Source organism: Borostomias antarcticus, assembly GCF_949987555.1.
Source record: "Borostomias antarcticus genome assembly, chromosome: 8".
Taxonomy (NCBI): domain Eukaryota; kingdom Metazoa; phylum Chordata; class Actinopteri; order Stomiiformes; family Stomiidae; genus Borostomias; species Borostomias antarcticus.
Window position 1 is genome coordinate 22,928,260 of NC_140241.1, and position 16,115 is coordinate 22,944,374.

Below are 16,115 nucleotides of genomic sequence, written 5' to 3' on the forward strand. Positions count from 1 at the left end.
GTTGACATGTCCACAAGATGGAGACAAAGTCCTTGTTTCACAACACAAAGAACCAGATTTGTTGTTTACATTTTCAGGAGCGCACCACCTACAAACACTGGGCAGTTCATATAGTTTAACCATTCTTTTATTTATTTATTTAGGCTATTTGTCTTTTCCATTTAGGTATCTCTACAAATAGCCATATATTAAGTAGTCCTACTATGACAACTACATGTTTTAATGTTAATTACAAAGTAGCGTAATGATGTTTGCTTTAGATGCAGTCCCATGCTTTTGGTCAATTACTCAGACGTTAAATGTGTTCTGAAGAGATTGATGCATGGTTTAGCCTTTTGGCTGTAGGTTATTAGGCTACCTACAGTCTCAAAATGAAAGCATAGCCTAGAACTACAGTAGTCCTCTTTTAGTAAATATATAGGCTACATTTGAGCTGCAGGTATAGCCTCATTTGTTTACTCTCAACCCAATTTAATTGGCAATAATAGTTTTCCCTCATGACCACGAAGTTCACACCAGCAAGGAAGGAACCAAGGAAGGAAGGTGGGTCTAAAAATCTGACGCAGTGTGAAACGGGCGTTGCTGCTCTTCCGCTCCCCCTCTTCCATATGCGCGCAGCGGCAAGACTGCAGATCGCAGGAGAGCACTGGCAGCCGGAGAGAGAACACGAGCTGGAGACACCGTAGCGCAGCCAACCCGTTGTTTAGATTCTGAAGGTTGATTATTATTCTTGCTAAGAGAAACGATTGGATGTATCGGTACCTAAGAACGCGCTGGCGGTGCCAGCCGAAACTACAAGGGCTTGAAAACTGACTCGTAGCCTAATTTGCGGTAGGTTCATCTTTATTGAATGGTCCGTGGCGCAGAGAAAAGAAGATGCGTGGAGCACTGCTGGCCAGGTCCAGTAGTCTTGATTCGATTGAACAGGATGACGTTTTCGCAGGCCGAAATAGAATTGCCTTTGTTTTTCCCAGTTGTTGGATTGCTGATCTGATGAAGATTGTGCTGTCGGGCACGCTGATCGATATTAGGGCACATAGACCACCATGCTGCCAGAGTATGGCTAATTAATGAGGGCTCTCAATGAAAACAAGGAGGAGGAGGAGGAGGAGGAGGTGCCGGGCTGCATTACCATGGAGGACAAGGAGAACAATCTCAAAACAGCCAGGCTGTGGAGAGATGCAGCTCTCCGCTCAAGGAAGCTGCGGAGCAACCTGCGCCAGCTCACCCTCTGCTCCAAAAATAACCAAAAGATCATGCTACCGGACAATATAAACGAGATCGAGGTTCTCAACCTCGGGAACAACTCACTGCAGGAGCTGCCGGAGGGGCTGGGGGCCACCCTTACCAACCTGCGCATCCTTGTCCTTCGAAGGAACAAGTTTGCAGCGGTTCCTGGTGTGGTGTTTGAGCTCGGGCAGCTCGTGGAACTGGACGTGAGCCACAATTGCCTGAGGAGCTTCTCTGAGGATATAGGCCTACTGAAGGGGCTGAAAAAGCTTTGCATGAGCCACAATAAAATCCAGTATCTGCCGTCACAGATTGGAGCACTTTATTGCTTAGAGGAGCTGGACATAAGCTTCAATGATCTACATGATTTACCTAGGTCCTTCTCACAGCTTAACAAGCTGCGCACCCTGGACGCTGATCACAACAAGTTGAACCAGTTCCCCCAAGAGATTATTGCCCTTGGTGATCTGGAGGAACTGGACTGCTCTGGAAATACGTTTGAGGCTTTGCCCAGGGACATTATGAAGCTGCAATCCATCAAGATCTTGTGGCTCAGCAGCCTCCACATCTCCTCGTTACCGGACACGTTCTGCCACCTGCACAACCTCGAGAGCCTAATGCTGGACAGCAACAACCTCACGGCTCTGCCTTGTTCCTTCGGCAATATGCAGAAACTGAAAATGGTCAATCTCTCCTCGAATGAGTTTGAGGAGTTTCCCCAGGTTATACTGAACATAACAGGACTAGAGGAACTGTACCTCAGCCGGAATAAACTGAGCTTAGTCCCGGAGGAGATCGGCCGCCTGGGCAAGCTGGCGAACCTTTGGCTGGACAACAACAAAATCACATATTTGCCGGACTCCATCGTGGAGCTGGGGAACTTGGAGGAGCTGGTTTTACAGGGTAACCAAATAGCCATACTCCCAGACGACTTCGGGAAACTCTCCAGGGTGAACATTTGGAAGGTGAAGGACAACCCCCTCATCCAGCCTCCCTATGAGGTGTGCATGAAGGGCATCCCCTACATCGCCGCCTATCAGAAGGAGCTCGCGCACTCCCAGCTGGCTGTGAAGCCCAGGTTAAAACTGGTCCTGATGGGGATGAAGAACGCCGGCAAGACGCAGCTCAGGCAGAGTGTGGTCGGCCGGCCCCAGCACGCTCAGTGTGTCCAGGGGAACAAAGGGATCGAAGTGACCAACTGGGTGGCGGATGCCGAGCGCAGCCTCACGTTTCTGGTGTACGACTTGTCAGGGAAGCAGAACTATGACCTCATCAAGCCCTTTTTCCTCTCTCCCGGCGCCCTGTACGTCCTGGTGGTGAACCTGAAGACGTACACGCCCAAGAGCTTTTACGCCCACGTGGGGTATTTCCTCCACCTCCTCGGCGCCAAAGTGCCCCACGCCGTGGTGTGCATGGTGGGCACCCACACGGACCTGTGCGGGGACATGGAGGTGGAGGAGAAGAGCCTGGACATCCACAGGCAGATCTCCCTGCAGGAGAAGAGGGACACCCAGTGCCTGCGGAACCTCGCCCATCAGGTGGACCAGGCTCTGGAGCAGGGCTACAACGTCCGTACCTCCAGCCCTCACATACTGTTCTACAGCGTCTCAGACAAGAACCTCCGTCGGAAAAAGGCCCAGCTGCAGTACATGCTGAACCACCGGCTGCAGATCCTGTCCCCGGTTCTATGCGTCAGCTGCACGGGGGCCCAGAGGAACCTCCAGAGGCTGAGGGACAAGCTCATGTCCGTCGCCGACCACCGCGAGATCTTCCCCAACCTCCACCGCGTGCTGCCCAAGTCCTGGCAGATGCTGGAGGAGCTGCACTTTAAGCCCCAGGACCTGTGGCTCTCGTGGTGGGACTCGGCCCGTCTGGGCCTCCAGGCCGGGCTCACAGAGGACCGCCTGCAGAGCGCCCTGTCCTACCTGCACGAGAGCGGGAAGCTGCTCTACTTCGAGGACAGCCTGACGCTCAAAGAGTACGTCTTCCACAACCTGCCGCGCTTCATCGCCATCCTCAACGTGTTCTTCCAGCGGGACGAGGCCGCGCTGCTGGACAGGCTGCTGTCCGACGGGGAGCTGGGGGACAAGGGCAGGGCGGGTCCGGCGATCAAGGAGGGAGGGGAGAAAGGGGAGAACCTTAGGGCTAGCCACCTGCGGCACCATGTGGAGGGCTTCCTCCAACACGGCCTGCTGCCTTCCAACGTCATCCGTCTGCTCCTCAGGCCTCTGATCCAGACCAGGCAGGACCTCCACCTCATCATGGAGCTGCTGGAGAAGATGGGCATCTGCTACTGCGTCAACAAGCCCCGCAGCAAGCCCTTGAACGGGGCCACCGCCTGGTACAAGTTCCCCAGCTACGTCAGCAACGAGGAGCCCCACGCTGACGCCTGGGTGAGTGGGAGCTCCGCGGCGTCCAGCCAGTTCTTCTCCGTGGAGCAGCTGCAGATCGAGTACAGCTTCCCCTTCCTCTTCCCCCCCGGACTGTTCGCGCGCTACAGCGTGCAGATCAACAGCCATGTGGTGCAGAGGTCGGACGGCAGGCACCAGATCTTCGCCTATCGGGGGAAAGTGCCCGTAGTGGTGAATTACCGGCCATCTCAGGGCAGCCTGCAGGCGGAGACCCTGTCGATAGCCAGCCACGCCTCCCTGCCGAACATCTGGACCGCCTGGCAGGCCGTCACCCCGCTGGTGGAGGAGCTGAATGTGCTCCTGCAGGAGTGGCCCGGCCTGCACTACTCAGTCCATGTGCTGTGTTCCAAGTGCCTCAAGAGAGGGTCGCCCCACCCGCACAGCTTTCCAGGTATATGCGTTCTCTCTCTCTCTCTACTCTCTCTCTCTCTCTATACCCTCTCTTTCTCTTTCTCTTTCTCTTTCTCTTTCTCTTTCTCTTTCTCTTTCTCTTTCTCTTTCTCTTTCTCTTTCTCTCTCTCTCTCTCTCTCTCTCACACACACACGCACACTCACACACACTTTATCTCTCTCTCTCTCTCCTCTCTCTCTCTCTCTCTCTCTCTCTCTCTCTCTCTCTCTCTCTATATATATATATATATAGGCCTATCTAACACACACTTGCTCTCTCTCTATCTGTATCCATGTATTTCTCACACACTTTCTGGTTCTCTTGCTCTATACCTCTGTATCTCCTCTCTCTCTCCCTCCCTCTCGCTCTCTCTCTCTCTCTCTCACACACACACGCACACACACACACACACACACACAGACACACACACACATACACTCTCTCTCTCTCCCTCTCGGGTCCCTTGCTCTCTCAGAGTGCTTTGTACTGCATTGTACTATTTACAAAGTCCGGTTTTATGGAAATCTGTCATCTGACGTATTTTTCATGACAGTCCTTTATTAAGCTATTCTTAAAATCAAAGTTTTTCTCGGAGCTGCAAGTAGCCTATAGATACTGACCCTTGTCATGATGGATAGGGCTATACGTCTTTTTTTCTGAGGATGACTCATCGTGAAGAAGAGAAGTTCAGTCAGAGGGGGTAGGGAAGCAGCACAAAGGCTTCGCCGGTGCGGCTGGCAGTGTCATTAGCTGAGCGAAAGGGGGGCTTAGTGGGCTATAAGCTCCACCTTGGATACTGAAATCACCCTCAGAGCCGCTGAGGTCAGGGGCAGGTTCTGACATGTAGGGATGGGGGGCATGGGGGGGGGGGGGGGGGTGGTGCACAGAAACGACACACTTGATCTGTTTGAAGCTGATGAAAGATGAAATCAGTGGGTGCATAAAGCTGACGGGATAGAAGTGGCTTTTTGATGACATCATTGTTGTGTTTGGCACTGTCCCCGTGTCGCTTCTGTTCCTTTCCACGGACAATACGAGTAGATAAACAAAGCTGATGTTGCGTCTCGGGTGTGAAGATTACGTCAGCGGATCGTGCGACGTAGGCGTGGCCCCGGTGGTGGCTGATTGACAGCTGCGTGCTGCTTGCCAGCTGGATCGGGGTAGCTGAATATTTTACCCTGTTTCCTGACTCGCGCTCCCGATATTTCATCCTAATTTCTTCTCCCTATGTCAGCTCCCGCATTCCCCCTTTTTGGTTTAACGTTCCACTCCACTGCTCCTCTCCGCTGCCTGCCCCCCCCACCCCCACCCCCACCCTCCCCCGCCTGGCCTTTGGCAGTCTTCGTGGATTAGTTCATGTCTGCGACATTGCTGGTTTGAATCATTAGACACGAGGCAGTGCTTTTTCAAAGCCCCTCTCCTGGCCTGCATGGCCTTCCGGAGCGGTCTGTCTGTCTGGGCTGGGCCTGGGCCTGGGCCGGGACGGAGACTAGCGATTGCGCTGATGTGCTGGAGCTTGAGCAGAGGCGCACAGCCGCTGTGGTAGATGCACACACGGACTTTGTGGTAGATAAGAGGAGCCATCTCTATCTAACAGATAGTACCAGTAGTCAAAAAGCCACAGGGATTTTGACTACGGTGGCAATACACACACACCATTTAGATCGTCCCCTTTTCAATGACGGTCAGAAGTGTTGACTATCGAATGCTGGTCAGAAGTGATCGAATGCGGGTCAGAAGTGATCGAATGCTGGTCAGAAGTGATGTAGGTAGTACTCTCGTCTGCCTTGTGTTTCTGGTCTTCCTTGTGTTTCTGGTTCGTTTGACCCATGTTAAAGGATTGTCCTGGGCGGGACGCGAACCTGCAACCTTGTGCTTGCAAGCCGGATGTCTAACAACTATGCCAAGACATATATCCCTGTTGGCAGGGTCGTTAGCACATCCTTTATACTAGAGTTTCACCAGCTACCCGCTACCACGACCTCGGAGATCTACACTCACTCCACGAGGGCTTACGAGGACTCATGATTCACTCGGTTACACTGGCTTAGCATGTTATCAAGTTCTTTCAGCACCTGTTCTGGTAATTACATAATGACGGCTTAGCATAATGTGGCACGTTTGATTGCGCGCGTCGTTTCTGCGAGATATAATGCCGAGAGAGATTCCACACAAGCTAGTCTTTCTGCTTGGGCAATGAAGCAAAGCTGGGCCTGCTCTCCTGGCTTATTGCTTGGCATGGGCTAAAAAGAAAATGGCTTTTTCAGTCAGCGCTGCTGGACCATTAAAAATGACCCTGCTTTTGACGGCATATTGTTGACAAGAGACCAGGCATTTCCCCCTCCTATTTATCGGGCTCACATTTTTGTCAGGCAGCGATGTCGGGACCTCCGGTTGCTAAGGAAGATGAGTGTTTATTATTATGATACATTTCAACTGGAGCCTCTCTCATTTGGCACTTCCAGCTAACTGAGCTGTTGGACTGATTCAACTTTGGAGAATGTGACCCAGAGAGGGGGTTTGAGGGAGTAGGAAAAGGGGTTAAGGTTATGTCGATTGGGTGGGCGATGTATCGTGCTGTAGAGGTTGGAATTTAAGGAATGGAACTCTATTTCTCTATACCGGCCTTGTAATGCCTCCCTGACAAATGGCAGGTGTCTTCATTTAGACCAGCCAATGAATGAGGGGAAAGGGAAGTGCAGTACCGGAAGATAGGAGCCATTACATGTTGTGTTGTTGATCATATTGGTAGTGAAGTAAGGATAGATTTCAGCTTCACAGTGCTTGACTGGTTCCCTGCTTCCTGAAGCAAATGGGGTTGTTCTCATCGCTCTTATTTCCATGTGCGTATTTGTGTGCGTGTGTGTCTTTTGAGCATGCACACGGATGTGTGTGTTTGCATTTGTGTGTGTGTGTGTGTGTGTGTGCGTGTGTGTGTGTAGCCCAGATTAAGCAGGAGCAGGCACTGACTCCAGTAAGTTTGCCAGAGGCTTCTTGACTTGTTTCAGTTGCACCTGTCTGTTACCATGTAACTGTCTGGTCGTGTTGACTGGATTAACTCACTATGCCACTCCGAGTCCAGCTCAACAAGACATGTTTTCAATTCACCCACGTCCTTTACAATACGGCTGGATCATTTGTTATTCCTATATGAATACCTTTCCAACACGAGTTTATCCTGCGTTTAGCAGACCCAGCATTTCATATGGCCTAATATGGACATGATATTTTTGGCTGCCGCTCCTTGTTGACGCAACGTTGGGCCTCCTCTCAGACTAAACATGGCGATCGGTGAATACGTTCTTTTCTTCTGCGGAGAGGAGAGATCAATCCTGATGATCTCTTCCCCTCATCTGTTTCCTGACATCCCCGGATCAAACGGGGAGACATTCTCTTCTTTATTCGTGATCCGCCTCTGGTCTGCTATCGCCGCGCCGTCTGGAGAATGCCTCAGTCACGCAGCACTGCTCTCCTGCTCAGACTCCCCTGAGCTCGGCTTCAGCTCGTGAGCCCATGTGTGGTTGAGACAGCGTCTGTTTGTGATTGACTGTGTAATTGCGTGTGTATTTAATGGGAGTGAATGTGCGGAGAGCCTGACGTGCTGTTAATTATTTCCTTAACCTCACACACATTGAGAGGGGGTCACCAGCCAGAACTCACCACCGTGTGGCGGCCGGTTAGACGACAGGACCTGACTCGCTCTAAAAGGATGTGTGACCTTTCGGATTCCTCCGAGTTTACTGTGGCCAGTAGATGTTGAGCAACTGGCTGCCCCCAGAATTCTTATTAACCTCTTACCTCTCCCTCCCTGACCTGCTTCCCAGTGCTCGGGTTCGGAGGTCACTGGGTTTTCTCTTTTAGCGTTGCTTCCGACACACTGATCAGAGGAGACTGGGTCACATGGGGGCTATTTCTGTTTGTAGGTTATTGACACGGCGGATATTTCTGGCCTCCTTTGCATACTTTGAGCTCAGCACTTTAACTGGGGTTTATAGGGAGTCCCGTAGCAGACCTACATATGCTCAGACCTCATTAGGCCTGGGGGTGTTGGGTATTTTTGTTTCGTCATGGTTACCGAGTCGTTGCATCATCGAAGTCGAGTACAGAGGACGAACGGGTAATCTGAGGACAAGTGTGGGTTTGGGTGTGTGGGCGCGTACGCGTCTCTCATCAGGGGGGGAACAAATCGGCAGTTCAAAGTGTGTGTGTGTGTGTGTATGTGCGTGCGTGCGTGGGTGTTTGTGTGTGTGCAGAAATCCGATCTATCAACCTTGAGTGTGATATGTGTGAGAAACCAGAGTGTGATCTACCCTTCTCCTGCACAGATACATCCAAATATCATTCACAGCGCTGTCTGCTCTGTTAGTGTGTGTGTGTGTGTGTGTGGGTTATATGTCTGCCTGACAGCCTGCGAGCTTCCTTACATGCCCAGTGTGACAGCAGGGCACCCATCATCCTTAGCAGCGTAGATTGATTACAGACGCGAGTCCTTCATGCTGTATCTGATGTTTTTCCACCTTGCGAAGAGCCAGCGCTGATTCTTAAGTTAGGTTCACATACAAGGAAGGAGGTTTATCAAGTTCAAGTGGGTACGGTCACGGGTACAGTCTGGAATGAAATACTTAACATTCAACAGCCAAGCAGTTTTAAGAAGCTTAAATAAATCAATTTAATTGTTTATTGAGTGCCAGTTTCAAGCGCAGAAAGTTGTGAAATTGCCGTTTTCAAGATTCACCCGGTCAAATCTCATGGGAAGACTCGAGATGAGATGGACGTTCTAGAAGTAGCGTCTCGTCGTGGCTGTTCTGTGTGAAAAGCGGCCTTGGAGAGCGAAGGTGAAACCCTGGAGCACTTTCTCTCTCTGCACGGATCCCCTGGTCTGAGTCACTACCGCTGGGCAAACCGGTCTAATCCAGTTAGGGGCTCCGCGAGGATTAGGCCCGCCACTGACCAGGGTCCTGCAGGTGACTTGCCATGTCGTCTGAGCTGGTTAGGTAATCACCAAATCCACAGACGTGCAGCTTGCCACACACAGCGCAGTATGCCACATACTGCACCCCTGTGTAGGTAGTGTACTGAACACACACACACACATACACACCCCTAGGGGGATAAAGACAGTACCTTTCGACCTCATCATCTATCCACGCACACACACACACACACACACACACACACACACACACACACACACACACACTGAGAACTGATTTGTGCTGTGCAGTGCAGAAGGGCAATATGAGCTCTATCGTTTCCCCCTTCCCCTCCTGTCTTGTCCCAGCGCCAGGAAAGTCCAGACATCTGAACCTCTCCTTCAGAACAAACCCCCTCCAGGTTCCCTTCCACATGCACTAATATGAGAACCGCCTCTCTGTCTGAAGAGCCTCTGACCCACATCCACTTAACGCCAGCGCACACAGCCACCTCTGCATCGCAGCTTAAACTCGTTTTTTTTATTATTAATCAAGTGCACTGTGAACCTGTCGTCCTCCACCCATGATGCATGTCGTCAGCATGTACAGCTGTTGAATGTGTGAGTGGAGTGGGCTTTTCTGGTTTAGATGTATCCATAGAGCCGGCATACAGTAGGCCCGTCATATTTTTCTTTGTCTAAAATGTAATCATGTATTCGAAAGTATAGTGAATTAAAATATCAGTGATTAAAATTGTTAATATTAAAAGAACCTCAAGTGGTTTTTCTTTCTGTTGGACAAAAAGATATGTAATCAACAATGTTAAGAAAACCAACAACAAACAGCCCATGACAAGATGGCATGATAATCTACTGTTCGTTTGGTTTATGCCGGTGTTGGGCTCTGGTACAGGTGTGACGAGACGCACGTACACACTAACCTACAGGGGTCCATCTAAAGTCTCACCCCCTTCGGCGTTGCCAATGAAACCTGTGCTTCCATACAAGGCTGTGTATCTTAAGCCTTCTGATTGTAAAGCTAATATTGATTTTACAGGGCTCACCTGAAAAACATACATTGTTCTCAGTGTGACTCACCTGTCAAAATAAAGGTTCAATAAAAATATAAATATTGACTGACATGGGTACTGATACCGATACCAGCAGACTGTGGGCAGTGAGACGGTCCCCTGACCCTGCAGGCAGGCCTTTGGCCCCGAGTCTGGATGCTGTGTCATTTCCCAGCATCCCATTTTCCAGCAGTGGAATTTTCAAACCATCTCAGCCAAGAAATGTCAGAGCAAAAGGACAGGAAAGTCCACTAGATCTGCCAGTTACTCTGAGTGAGTGAGTGAATTGCAGGGAATGATAGCAGGGACCTTGACTTATTTGTCTATCTATGAAGAGCATCTAGAGATTTCGTGCTACGGCCATGTTGAATTGACTCACTGGGAACAACAATGTCCTCTACATAAACCTCTGTGTGATTCATGTGACAGCATCGACGTTTGAGCTTGTCTTGCATTCTCAGACACCATGTTACACTGGGAGGCCTGTTCCTCTGCGCTGGCAGAGCTCATCCACTACATGAGAGATGCGAGTCCCGCTTGCTCCTCAGGTTAAGGATAAACATTTTAGAAGGTAGTTATGCTTCTCTTCCCATGAGGTCCCTCAGGGCATGGAAACCTGGTAGTATGTCTGTTAAAATGGCCACCAGATGGTGACTGGGGGGAAGAAAACAATGATTGTTTTGGCTGATGGGACGTCAGCACCTCCCTCCCTATCTCTCTATCTTTTTTTTTGCTGATCAATAACAACGCATCATCCCTTTGACATTCTACTTAATATGCGTATTCCATATGGGTAAATGGCCACAATTTAACATGGCCGCCAGTCAACGTCAACGCCGCGTAAACAGGAAGTGAGGAATTGGTTAATGCATAGGGCGGGCAATGACATTTGTCCAGAACTACAGCTGCATGTATGCTGATCAGCCATAAGCCAGGCTGGACCTGGCCTGGTTTGGTTTTTGAAGTAATGAATGATTACCTAAAGAAAGTTATGCTCTCTTCCCAGCAGGCCCCTCATGGCACATAAGAAACCTGGAACTGGAGTTAAATACTAACTATCATCAGTACACTCATTAAAATGTCTTTCATGAGGCGACTGAGAACGAGAAAACAATAGTTACTGATTGATTCATCATTGATTCGTTCTCGTTTTCGATGGAATTCCTGGCTCGGAACAGCGTGCCTTACAGGAGCTGTACTTTCAGAACTACAAAGCGAGGCAAGGCCGCGGGGGGGGGGGGGGGGGGGGGTGAGTCAGCTGCAGGCTCACACGCTGTGAGAGGAAACACTAATAAACAGAACAGGTATCCGGTCACAAGTGAAACTGGGAGGAAGAGAAAACATGTCCGAACAGATGAAGCGGTGAGATGACGAAGTGAGATGTTTTCATCGCGCCGTATGGGGAAGGCAGGCTCAAGCCCTGAGATCATTAGGAGATTACGAGGCAGGAAAAACTAGGTGGAGTTAAATGTCAATTTAAAACTGCGTAGAGTTAAATGTCACTATGGCACCTGTTCAGACAGGTGGTGGGAATTGAGGACTGAGGAGACGATGCGCATACACAGAATAAGGAGTTTAAGGGAAAAGAAGGGTACATTGGGTTGATTTATCTCTTTCTCCGTGTGTGTGTGTGTGTGTGTGCGCGCGCAGGACATGCCGGCAGTAAATCCGGCCCCCTGTTGACCCCAAATAATAGGCTTCATAAGGATCAGAGCGTAAGCTTGTCTAATATTGTTTGTACAGTATGCAGGTAGCGTCCTAATGAAGCAGAGAGAGTCTGATTCCCTTGTAGCCTGGCAGGTTGACCCTTACTGTACCTGCAACTCTCACACACTCACGGCTCCTCCCTGTCCTGGCCCCACAGTGGTGGAACGAACTGCCCACTGATGTCAGGACAGCAGATTCGCTTGCCATCTTTCACCGCAGGCTCAAAACCTCACCTCTTAAGAAGTACTACCAGAATCTTCCCTTTTAAGCACCGATTCAGAATAAGAATTTGTTTATTGCCATTGCACTTTACATACATAGGATTTTTTTGCGACACTGTGGTGCTTACAATAATACAACAATGGACAAGTGCAAGGACAGGACAGTGCCTGACAGGACATTTTTAGTTTGCTATTTTTCACTTTGCCTTCAGCACTAGATTATGCTCTTAGTCACTTATTTTAGAATGGAAATGCACTTGTGTGTTCTGGCAAGTAGTAGTACACTGAATTTTCCCATGTTAAATGCAATTATTATAAGTTGCTTTGGATAAAAGCGTCAGCTGACTGTAGTGTTATGTAATGTTGTACTGAATGAGGCTCGAACAGAGACAGTCCTGATGAGAAACAAGCAGAATCTCAGAATGGATGAGCTTGCTTTTTAGCTCTCTGTGGGTGTTCTATGGCTTGGTCTGTTCTAGGGTAAATGTTGTTTATCTAAACCAAAATATGCATTTTCTTTTTTTTTTCTTTTTTTTTGTGTGTAATTTTTGTAATTTTAATTTTAATTTATTTTTTTTATTTAGCAGTATGAAATCTGTCCCAAACACAGTCCAGTAATCTCTAGGACAGGACGATTATCCTGTTATGTCACTGTGGTCAGTAAGCTTGATGCATTATATCAGACACGTGACAGGGACACTGTGGAGAGAGAGGGAGGGGGGGCCTCCCTGTGGGACTCAAGGGACAATGACATCATTGGTTACCTGGAACTCTGATCTCATTGGTGATGAGATGTCACAGGTGGCTGATGCCAGAGGTAGACGAGATGTAGACGAGATATGCTAATGAGGGATTGAACTACTTTGACTCTAAAAACAAAGAATTAAGACTTAGATAAATCTCTTAAATTGGAAAAAATACATTTTCTGTACTTTACTTTACTTTTCTGTTTTTGTTCTAGTTTTTGAAGCATACAGATTTGGGTTCTGCATTATAACAAACACCATGATTTATAAAATCGTTAAATTAAATAGTTTTTCTCTGTGACTCTGTGCCTGCTCCCATTCCAGATTCAGCTCTTTAAGTGCAGTCAGGATGCCAGGAGTGTGGCCATGTGGCAGACCCTCCCGCCCGCTCCTGGAATACTCATCTATCGGGCTGAGAACGCCTTGTTATGCTTTACAGCCAAGAGGGCTGGAGGAGTCTGAAACCACGGCTACTAAACACCGGCCTGGTGACCGCAGCCAAAGCCGCCGCCCGACGCTTGGCTTGTTCCAGCGGCTTCTGAATGCAGACTTTACCACCGCAGCCTGCGTGACACAGATTTGTAGCAATTTGTCGGGAGACGGCTTGATAAATTGGGCATGCCTCGCGGTATTGACATCATCAACGATCGCGTAGGCCTATGAGGCTCTGTGAGATGTGTCGTGAAAATGAGCAAATGAGCAAAGACCGATTCAGTATTATCGTGTCGGCCTTTCAATTCTCCCTTCTGTACCATCATCTAAAATACATTCCAGTCATTAGAGCCGAAATGATCGTTTTTTCCTAAATGGTTTTTCCATTTAGCTGTCTATTGTCAGCATTAAAAAGGAAAGTAGCTCTCTGGAAATGAAATTAGGGCACTCCCCTTTCTGCTCCCTCTAGGCGCTGTAGGGTGGTTTCCTTCCGGTCAGAGCGCGCTCCTCTGACAGGGTGCCGCCTCTGGGAGGTGATCACGGGGGGAGGATGGACCCTTTAGCGAGACGCCTCCTATCCTGGCTACGGCAGCACGCCGCTGCTGCAATGCCTTCTGGGGGGGGGGGGGGGGGGCGGTTGTCCTGACCTGGATTGCTCGTTTGGTGGATTCATCAGTGTGACTCGGAGTGCTAGCTCGGCATCTTAGAAGCCTTTGTACTGAAGCGACGAAAAAAGACGGGGACAGTTGCCTCCCCAGGGTTGACGTGGCCAGGGTGACCAGCAGAGCGCAGCGACGAGAGGCTCAGGGGACGTGGTGGCGGTCAGGAAGGTGGAGGAAACACAGCTGTTGGTAAAAGAGGAGAAGCTGGATTCAGTCCCTGGCAGATAGCCTCGCCTGTGTTCCTCTCAGATTGTGTGCGTGCGTGCGCACTGAACCATAATGAATCTAACCCAAGCCGTACACGAGGGTACTACTCAGTACGAGGCCTGTGTGTGTGTTGTTGTGGTGTTGAGGGCCACATTAGCATGCTGTCTGTTTAATGACCATAACTGATAATTAAAGCCAGTTGGCAGCGTTAAGCTCCACAAACTGTTACGTAACGTTGGTGAGGCCCTCCACCCCTAGTTTTAATGACTTCCAGGGATGGATCTTAGGAGCCCTTCTCCCTGTGGTTTGTTTGTTGTTGTTGTTATTGTTGTTGTCGCTACTGCTGCTGCTGCTGTTTTCACTGGGATTTTTCCCACCTAGGAAAACATATTTTTTGTGACATTTTGTGACATTTTAATCGCTTTAACTGTCTCTGCTGTTTCATGTTTACTTTACCAGGTTTGTGTCTTTAATAACTTAGTTGAAGTGGATAATACAATATTCTATTTTTGGAAAGATAAGAGATACTTTGATGTTTGATAATATTCACTAAGACTTTTGCTTGACGGAGCATTAAACTACTTCTGCTCTAGGGAATTCAAGTGTCCGCCTTCCCCCCTGTCCTCTCCTCCTCCTCCTCCTCCTCCTCCTCCTCTCCCCTCCTCCTCTCCTCCTCCTCTCCTCCTCTCCCATCTATCTTACTCCCTGGCAGGCTGTGCCACATGGCAGATTGAGTCACCATGTGGTACAGTATTACTGCCTGCGGTACATGACACAGCAGATCAGAGGTACAGTAAATTCTCGTTGACTCATTTAGTTTGCATGTCCTTGCTGCAAGCCAGGCTGGGTTATCCAAGTGTGATTGAGACATTAGCCTGAACGAAGCCCAGGATTGTTTCATCAAAACGGACATTGTGATCCGACCTTATGTCATCGTCTGTGTGTGTGTGTGTGTGTGTGTGTGTGTTGACAGGATAATATGATTGGACTGTGTCAAATAGAGATATGAGGCTAAGTAGAAGGGACCGTCCTACTAAGTAGCGTGAGAGTGATCATCTCATTATGCACCAGATGGTAACATCTGGCTCTGTAGCCGTGTTCACACACGTAGCTGTCTCCCCCCGTCCTCTCCTGTGCAGATGTGAGCGTGAATGAACGCCCCCCCCCTCCCCTCCCACACCCTTCCTAACTTCACCAGCTCTAAGGACCCCAGAGGGCTGTCTTTCTCTCTGCCAGACTCCCTGCGGGCAAAGCCCCACTGGCTGTGTGCGAGCCCCGCTCGGTCTCCATGGCAACCTCTGGAATGGCCAGAGGGGGTTATTTTTGGGACCATCTCCTCTGGCATGGACAGGAAGTGGGTCACACATTCCTCAGGCTCCCGGTCCACATCAGGAGCTCTGCTGTTCAAATAAGGATCAACTCTTGTTTTGAAATGTTTGAGAGAGACCGGTCAGTGCAGGGTACGTTATCTCTGTGTCTGTCTCTGTCGAGGCCCCTGGCAGCGTTGTGTGTGTGTGTGTGTGTGTCTGTCCCCCCCCGGGGTCAATCACCCCAGTCTGACCCAGATCCCTCGTTTCCCCTGGTCTGCTCTTTATCCACACAGAGACCTGGCAGCAGCTGTCCACAGTTAATTTAGACGTTTTGCGTCAAATCCGTGAAATAGGAAATAAATAACGTCTTCCCCCCTGACGTTTACACCCCCGAACTACACACCTTCCTGCTTTGCCCTGAGTCCAGCCTTCTTCTTCTAGATTCCTGAGATCACATGCTTGCTCCAACTGGGAGTGAAAACAGTCTGCTACACTCGGTACTGTAACAACAGGAGAACCCTCTAAAAAAGGTTCTTCCTGGAACCTTTTTCTGGAACTTCCTGGCTCATAAACCTCAATAAGGTGCTGTTATTATGTTCGACTTACTTTCTTTGATATTTATTTTTTTTATATGCAAGCTATATCTGTGTACTATACCCAGAGTCAGATTCCTTGTATGTGAAAATGTACTTGGCAAACAAACCCATTTGTGATTCTGATTGTGAGCTCATGCCTGCTCATGCCTGTGTGCTGATTTCCCAGGGTGCAGCAGTACAGCCCAGTGTTTGTTTTACCACACACCTCCCTCCACTGTGG

The 16,115-nt window shown here is 49.4% G+C and overlaps 1 protein-coding gene across 1 annotated transcript in view; it reads left to right on the plus strand.

Moving 5' to 3' along the window:
* Positions 1 to 1,070: 1,070 nt before the first annotated feature.
* Positions 1,071 to 16,115, plus strand: part of mfhas1 (multifunctional ROCO family signaling regulator 1) — a gene marked incomplete at its 5' end in the record, with an annotated part of 25,327 nt that continues 10,282 nt past the window's right edge. Inside the window, one exon of the mRNA XM_084441917.1 lies at positions 1,071 to 4,032. Coding sequence (XP_084298043.1) covers positions 1,071 to 4,032 — 2,962 coding nt within the window. The remainder of the gene's footprint in view (positions 4,033 to 16,115) is intronic.